We start from the raw sequence: 8,593 nt of genomic DNA, 5'->3' as shown, positions 1-8,593 counted from the left end.
TAGCAAAATTATGAATTGTTCTTACCTAGTGCTGTTGGGATATATTAATAATTACACTATTAATAAAAACCCTTAAATCAAATAAACAAGTGTCGGCTCTTTTCATGTCTCTTCTTCATACAGCCAGATTTAAACTGCTGATTTCTCTCGGCTCACTAGCCTAACTTTGGAAAAGGAATTCAATTAAAATCAACACAGGCAAAAATAATCTCAAACTGGACCAAAGAGATTACTTTCAAATAGTTTTTATTAAATCACATGTGTATCAGTCACTCCTTCCTAAATGTTGTCCCAATCAAATAGTGTCTCTACAGATTCAAACATACTGAGGTGACAAAACTAACGGGCATGTTTGAATATTTGATTTGCACTATGTATACAGTACATGAAGGTAAATGCTACAATAGGCAAAATCTAACAAATCACTTGCTTTGTTATGAGAACTTCAACAGTTACCTTTAATGCAAGTCTTGTGTATCTATCTCTATATATAGTTCATTTGAAATGTTTGCTGTTTTTTGTATCATCAGACACCTGGGTTGATGACACCTGTGAGTATTTCAAACCTAGTATAAATAATTAGTTACAAGTCATTTTGGTTACATCTCCAAACTTATTGCTAACTCTTGTTTCTGATAGCTTCAAGATACATACATGTGTACTACTGATACTTGTGTTTCAGCTCTTAAACAATTAGCAATGACCCTTGTTAGTTATTTAACAGAGTGTTTCTTAGAATACAATCTGACTGTTGTAACAATTTAACTGGCATGTTAATAGGAAGGAAGCAATTCATTCACTCAGACGAGTCCAACATGTCTTTGTTCTAAAGACTATAATAACTACTTAAATATGTTTATCCTAAACTAAGACTTGTGTAATCACCTGCTCATACAACCATTAGCTAAAAGTGGCGAGAACAAGAAATACAATCAAACATTATTATTCAGACAAACATACAATTTCTAAACTCTGTCCCACTTGTAATGTTGTTGCTGCAGCCGAGGTGTCTCTGTTGCATTGTGTTTGTTTTCCTGGCTTCTTTGTAAAGAAACACAGGAAGTTTGAATGTTGGAACAGCTTCCTCACTTTTGTTTTGGACGCTCCTACAAAGCAAAGTCAATTAGGAGAGGAAATGATCTAACGCAATAATTATCGCAGTAAGAAAATGTAAAGATCCAAACATGATTCTGAGAGTGCTGACAACTCTCACACTAGTAAGATGCGTCCAATTGTCCCGCATGATACAACACAGTATTCAATACTATCTTTAGTCCGTTCTGGGTGGTCAGCGTCTTCTGGCTCAAAGGAAAAGTCCGGTTTTTAATTTCATAGTCCTGTCCATGACTTTGAGTCCACAGGAAGTGACGGGTCAGCGGGAGAGCAAAGGAAGGTCACTGGGGTTCATGATGAGGCCTGAGTCCAGGTTCAGGTTATCTGTGGAGACACAAAAAAAGCACCAATATTAAAAGGAGAGAAGTCTGGGGTGAAGCTTTAAATATGGCAAACTAATTCAGGGAAAAATAATGTCTGACTTCTGTCCCCAATCTGGAACACTCAGCTCAACTGTAAACACTGAACCTCTACATTGCTTTAAAAAATAGCTGAAACATAATGTTACCTGTATGAGGCCGGGTTTTCAAGTAAAGTATGTGTTGTTTTTCAAATGTGCCATTTTTATTGAATTGAAGCTGTTTCAACATCTTGTGTTTTATACAAAATTGTGATTTTTAACATTATTTAGGTCGTAACTTTAAATAAGCTCAATGGGTTGTTTTAGCCTCTTCCTGCTCTGTTTATTATTTGTTATCTGTTACGTTTGTGTGTTTTAAAAAATTGTGGAAAACCCATTAACCCTCCTATTGTCTTCGTTTCCCCCCCCCTACTTTGGTGTTCGCGGTCAAATTTGACCGGTCCTGTTTTAACTGCTATTACATTAACACAAAAAACATTAATCATCATCAAATTTCATTTAACACCCTTTCAAACTGTACATATTGTATCAGACTACTAGTATACATGAAAAACTTCAGTAAATATACAAAGAATAGACACTGAACATGTATTGCGTGTGCCAGGTTTGATCCATGTGGGGGGATGGGCACATAAGAGCGGGAAATGTATCAAATTGTTCTTTGTGTGCCAGGTGTGATTCACATGGGGGGATGGGCACATAGGTGTGGGGGGGACACATCTAGAGTGTGGGTGTTTGTGTGGGTTTTATCCAAGCGGCAAACTCTGGGGAACAGCCGGGACGCCACTAAGGAAGTGCAACACACTGCAGTTCATACATGGGCCACTAGGGGCTGACTGCAGAAAGGAGCAATTTCCATATACCCCCATGTTAAAATGCCCAACTTTACAGCAGAAAAAACATGTTTCTACCCATGGATGCAGTAAATATTATTATGAATATAGTTAGATTCCACCTTCATGATTATGAATCTGTGAGTGAATTGTTTTCTAACACAACCCTTTTATTTACATTAGGTCTTAAAGTTTTTGCAAAAATTAGGGCGTGGTCACTTTGATGGACATGTACATGCCTCACTGTCAGCTAATAGCAACTTGTCCACTCTGCTAAGCTACAACCATAGAGGCTACAACGTTAGTTAGTCATAGTACTGTACTTGACCCTTTAGCTTTAGCCGTGTTCGTGGTGATTGTGCCTTTTAGGGAATATTGTTACTAATACCAGACAATTAAAATGTCGTGCTGTGCGCTTGAATGTACTAACAGAACTTCCAAGAAGTCTAAAATGATAATATTATACATGTTAATCCCGTTCGCAGGTGTTTGTGTGCTTGGTAGCTTAGCTTGTTACTTATTAGCCAGCTAAGGACGTAAGTAACCCTTTCTACATACATATACATTTTAGTTTATGATTCAGCCTTGGGTAAGACTTTTATAGTCTATGGCTATGACGCCCATAATGCTAAACGGGAGCAAATGTTAATAGGGGACCCAATTATCCCAGTGGTGGCCGCCGGAGCTAACGGAGCCGCAGTGGGCTAGCTCCAGCCGGCGTCCCGGAGCTAGCCCACTGCGGCTCCGTTAGGTCTGGGCGATGGAGTCCTTCGTTATAACTGGAGATCAAGGAATGCAGCGAAACGCAGACTTGGTTCGCCTGCTGTAGTATTAGCTAAATAATTATGTTGAACAAGGCTTATTAAGCTGAACATCGCCACAATTGTTCTGCTATGTATCGGTACTTCTTTTCTTAACGTTTGAATGACAAGCATTAAGAATAACAAAATATAGCTAATTCTCTTGCAGATTGTCTCATTTGATTATGAATTTAACGTTTATATAGGGGAACTACACTTTTAGCAGTAACTTGGTATGCATGTATTTCATGTTAGCTTAGCTTCTTATTCTGAGCTAGCTCTGTTTACTTCCAGTTCCGAGGCAGCAGGTCCCGCCTCTTTGCCCTTATTTGGAGCAGGCTGGAGTAGGCGGGAGTTGAACTCTGACGTCCCTGTCGAGCCGTTAGTGACCGACTCCGCCTACTAAGGGCTTCTCGGCAACTCTGCAGAATCCTATGGGTGACGTCACGGACACTACGTCCATTTATATATACAGTCTATGGTTTTATCTGGTCCGGATGGTTACTAATTCCTTTTCTACGGAGCCCCCTAGGGGACATGGAGAAGAAAAAGAATTTAAAAAAAAAAAAAAAATGTTTTGCGAGATATCGCAAAACCTTTTTTTTTTTCATTTAGCTCAATGTACTTCTTGGTCAGTTCGGCAGCTACGGCAACACAGAAACCACAACAATGGAGTGGTTCATCGATTTTACTTTGAGCTTGGCCTTAAATATAAAGCTACAACATCAGTGCTTGGCAATAGGCATGGGTTTCACACATATACTGTATATATAAAGGGTTTCACATAAGTGAAGACACCTCAAGAGAACACTCAGAGCGAGGGGACATGCACGTCCCTCTGAGCTGAGTTATTGACAGATTCGAATTTCGCGGATCAATAACTCATGAACATAACGTTGTAAAAATACAAACAACATGACTTTACAATAATGGCAAGATAGACAACGAGCTACAGAGTCGTTTTTACAGAACAGTTCGATACACGCCGTCATCCGAGCTAAAAATCAAGAATTGGTCACAATCTGCAGTTTGAGGAGGGAGAGGAGTGCTTAGGGACCGTCGACAAACTGCAACGGGGTTTTGCGAGATCTCGCAAAGGTTTTGTGATGTCTCGCAAAAAAATTTTTTTTTTCTTTTGTTCAAATAATTTTTTTTTTCTTCTCCATGTCCCCTAGGGGGCTCCATACTTTTCTTTATGGCGGTCATTTTTGACCGGGAACACCATGGGTGTTACAAAGTTGACTAAATCATCCAAAATGCAATGAAAGTGGTGATCAGCAATTGTATATGTTCAAATGTCTACTGTGAAGGATATCATAAAGCCTTAATGCAATCGAATGTAAAACCAAAAAGTTATGATTGATGAAAGTAGTAAATCGGTCAGATTTGACCCGAAGACAACAGGAGGGTTAAATAAATCAAATTAAATAAATGACGCAAATTGGCTCCTACTAAAAAAAAGATTTTTAAAAGCTTATTTATTTTTGGTCAATTCATTGTTGATTAATGGATGTTTAAAAGTCAGATCCCTTGATCTATTTTCTCTGAAATACTTCTAGATGAATTATGCTGGTGTGTACATTTGATTATGAATTGTTCAATCCTGCCTGCGCATTAGAATTAAAGCCACCATGTCAAAACTGTTTTGATGTCCTGTCCCCAGCCCTTGTTTAAAATCCCTCTCTTTCAGGAGCTGTTCATGAACTCACCTTGATCAAAGTTGTTGAGTTTCTTGGAGTTGGATCCTTCACCGAGTCCCTCCATGTCCACAAGATCGCTGTTGACATCTGAGTCGTTGAGAGCGCTGAGGGTCACGTCTACACACACAAGAAAGAAAACTGTTATGACATACTGAACCACACATTGATTGATTTGATTTCAATAATACTTCCATATAAGTATTCAGTTTCAAAGATAGAAAGCAGAAAGAAAGTGAATGATACGTTTGTCTACTAACATGTCATCACCCCTTCATTTTGTTTTCTTATTGCGGTTTTATCAGTGTAATTTAGGTGGCTGTTACTTTGCTGCTAGACCACAGTGAAAATGTTTGCTGGTTGCAAACAAATGTGGACTGTAGTTGACATCTACTTTTTGTCCCAATTCATTTGGACTTTTAGAGCTTTACAATACACTGAATTGGAAAGGTCAAGAAATCACAGGAGTTTTACTGACTATCATCAGTTTTCTGGCATCATCTTAAAATAGATAAATAAGGCAGAGTATGGTGCACGTCAATGGAAGCCTAAAGTATGCACACTATAAACAAGTTATAACTGATATAGGTTAGGCCTATATCATACAGTTTTTGGCTAGTTGTCACTCATTTAAGCGCTTTGAGCACCAGAAAAAGCGCTATATAAATATGTATTATTATTTGCAGAAGTGAGACATTACATATTGTGGACTACATAGAACTGGACTGTATAACAACAGAAATAACGTATCTTACAGCTTCAACCCAAAACAGCAATCACAACCCTTCGTAAAAAACCTGCAAATAAAAAAGCAATATATCATTTGTTTTTTTTCTGCGTGGGCTAAAGATTTGACCTTATCTTTATCTGCAATTTTCCAGAAATACCGGAGGTAAACAGATGAATAGACATGGACAAACAAGATATAGATAATATGATGCCTGTGGAAATATGTTGATGCTAATGGAGATCAATTACTTATTGAAAAGTTTGGAAAAAAACAGTTGCAAAAATAATTGCACAAGTAAAAGAGTGTGGATTCTACACATATTTTAGTTTAACTATCAGGTTTGATGAAGAAGAGATTGTGATATTAACAATAGATTTATTTTGCAGTAACCGTGTAGTTTCCAGACCCACCTGCAGTCTTCTGTTTCTTCAGGGTGGGCTGTCTGGAGGGGGCAACTTGTAGTCCTGACGCTACGACCACCCGACCAGTGGGCACGGAAATTACATTTGGAGTGCCCTGAGTTGCCATGGTGACAGCAGTGTTGGTTTTCTTGGTGCCTTTCTTAGGCCCGTCAGAGATGGAGGGCAGACCTCCGTCTTCATACAGCTTCCTCTTCACGGTGCCCTTCGTCTGACCACTGGAGGGAGGGTGGGAACTGAACTGACTTTAGTATTTATAACAGTTTAACATATTCTTTGTAATTAAGCGATCAGTGTCTAGTGTGTGTGTTACCCTGCAGGACTGGAGTCTGCCACCGGGTGAAGCTGCATGGTGAGCTCTCCTAGTTTGGTGAAGGCAGCTCCAGCTGCAGAGAAGATCTCCCCAACCTGTGGGACACACACTTATTCATCAGAATCAGAATGTTTGAAGCAATGTGAAAAACCACACATATCTTTTAAAAAAAATCTCTTTTAATTGACATTTCCATGGCACCTTTGTGCCATCATGAATAATGATGATGTTGGAAGCTGGCTCCAGGGATTTACTTTTTTACACAAAAAAATGTAATATGGGAGTCTTAAACTAAGGTATAGAAGCAGAGGTGAAAGAAATACTCAAATCGTGTACTTTAGTCAAAGTAGAAGTACCAGAGTGTAGGAATACTCTGTTAGAAGTAAAAGTCCTGCATTGCAAATGTTACTCAAGTAAAAGTACAAAGGTATTAGCATAAAAAAAGTACCAATAGTAAAAGTAGTCATTGTGCAGATTGGTCCATTTCAGAATAATATCTATAATTATGTTTTATAATGATTGATCATGAAAGTGTTCTCAAAGCTGGTAAAGGTGCAGCTAGTTTGAATGACTTTGTATACTGCAGGGTAGCTTGTGAATTTACTCCAGGTGGAAATAAAGTCTGATTTAAGACTTGATTAAATTTCACATCATTAATCCAAATCTGTAAAGTAACTTAAGATATTTAAAAAATGTAGTGGAGTAAAAGTACATGATTTACCTAGCAAAACATGGACATACTCAAGTATAGTACCTCAAAATTGTACTTAAGTACAGTAGGCTACTTATGTTAATGTACTCAGATACTGTACATGTATACATACGTACACGTATATATACACGTGTACTGTACTGCTTGTGCGCATAGTGTATGAAAAAGCCTTGTGGAAATTATGACAGCACAAACTTTAGAAAAATTAAGGGCACATTAATTTAATTCAGCGGGAGAATTAATTTCGAAAGTGTTTCTGATAGAACTGATAAAAGTCTCCAACTTTCCTACGTCCATCTCTGCACACTGAAGTGACCACACTCTGTTATTGTACCTGCAGCAGCGGGAAACACTGAGGGGCTGTGTGTAAAGTACATGCTATTATTTAAACCGGGCTAACTGCATGGGCTATCTACTTCTCAGTGGTTCATATGTTAAAATGACTTACTTTAGTGGAAGCTGAGGTCATTCTGCTGATCTCCTTGATACCATGGACTGTATGTAGTCTGTATAGTAGGACTCTGATGCCTTCAATTGGACGGAACAGCTACTAAGATGCTAACAGTGTAGCTAGGCAAGTTAGCATTTGGTGCTCATCCTGATGTAGCAGAGGAGCTACAAATCTGCTCTTAAACCGCTACTGCTTGGAAAACGTCGACATTGTACACAGTGCTGCATGGTGCATTAAAATGTTTCTGCGTTAGGTTACACTGCACACAAATAGGTCACACAATAAAACGACAATGCTTAAGCCGCATTCAATGTCTCCTCGTAAATCTACACTTTCGGTAATACCTTATTTCGCCCTATCTTTCAGAGATGTACGTCAATGGGGGGTATATGTATTCAAGTACTCTTCTCAATTACAATTTTGAGGTACATGAGTGTCTCCATTTTCTGCAACTTCTACCCAACTACAATTTTGAGGTAAATATTCTACTTTGATTCCACTCCATTTATTTAGTATATTTAGTTACTTTACTGGTTTGGATTAATGCTGTGAAATATAATCAACTCTTACATTTAGTTACACCTGGAGTAAATTCACAAGCTACCCTGCAGTGTACAAAGTCATTCAAATTAGTTCTTTACAGCTTTGATAACACTTTAATGCACCAATATCGTAATATTATAATCAAGACATATCATATATATTATTCTGAAATGGATCATTCTGCATAAAAAGTACTTTAAGAATATGTTGATGCTTACGCCTTTCTACCTTTACTTGAGTTATACATTTGAGGATTACACAAATAAACATTAGGTATGACCATACTGAAAAGTAGCCTTTATGCATTAAGTAGTATACATTTATGTTAACATGTTAAAGTAGTTGAATTAGTTATCCCACAGGTTTTTAGAAGGCTTGAGACTTTTTGATTTCATGCCGTAAAAAAATAGAACTTGCAGGTGCATGAAACTGCACATTATGGACATTGGTGGTATTCATAAATGAGCCAGTCACATATTGGGGAAATAGAAATAATAGGCCATGTACTAATTTTAGTCTGTTACACCACACTGCTATACAATATGATTTACATTTAGGGTTTTTCTGTTTTCCTTCATTAAATAGGGATATATACATGAGCTGTTCTCCATATTACTGTGG

General features: G+C 37.9%; 1 protein-coding gene across 2 annotated transcripts; it reads right to left on the bottom strand.

Annotated features, from left to right (window-relative positions):
- Positions 1 to 229: 229 nt before the first annotated feature.
- On the bottom strand, positions 230 to 7,925 carry LOC307034268 (BPTF-associated chromatin complex component 1). 2 transcript variants are annotated; one of them, XM_079673022.1, is made up of 5 exons: positions 7,427 to 7,925; positions 6,267 to 6,361; positions 5,945 to 6,171; positions 4,817 to 4,924; positions 230 to 1,437 (listed from the first exon to the last, which is right to left on the bottom strand). In XM_079673022.1, exons 1-5 carry the CDS (start codon positions 7,445 to 7,447, stop codon positions 1,373 to 1,375), a joined length of 516 nt encoding a protein of 171 aa, XP_079529148.1. In that variant the 5' UTR covers positions 7,448 to 7,925; the 3' UTR covers positions 230 to 1,372. The 2 variants fall into 2 exon arrangements, with proteins under 2 accessions (XP_079529148.1, XP_079529147.1); XM_079673021.1 differs by having other exon boundaries at positions 5,945 to 6,189; positions 7,427 to 7,911.
- Positions 7,926 to 8,593: the final 668 nt, after the last annotated feature.

This window comes from Notothenia rossii (assembly GCF_949606895.1).
Source record: "Notothenia rossii genome assembly, chromosome: 3".
Taxonomy (NCBI): Eukaryota; Metazoa; Chordata; class Actinopteri; order Perciformes; family Nototheniidae; genus Notothenia; species Notothenia rossii.
This window is presented reverse-complemented; position numbering and strand designations above follow the sequence as displayed.

Bases quoted from the DNA above. Each gene is read 5' to 3' on its own strand.
- LOC307034268 (XM_079673021.1), bottom strand. From the start codon at position 7,447: ATGACCTCAGCTTCCACTAAA. The intron at 6,362-7,426 runs GTAAGTCATTTT...TGTGTCCCACAG, and splicing joins TGACCTCAGCTTCCACTAAA to GTTGGGGAGATCTTCTCTGC. The intron at 4,925-5,944 runs GTGGGTCTGGAA...TTGTGTGTGTAG, and splicing joins GAAGAAACAGAAGACTGCAG to ACGTGACCCTCAGCGCTCTC.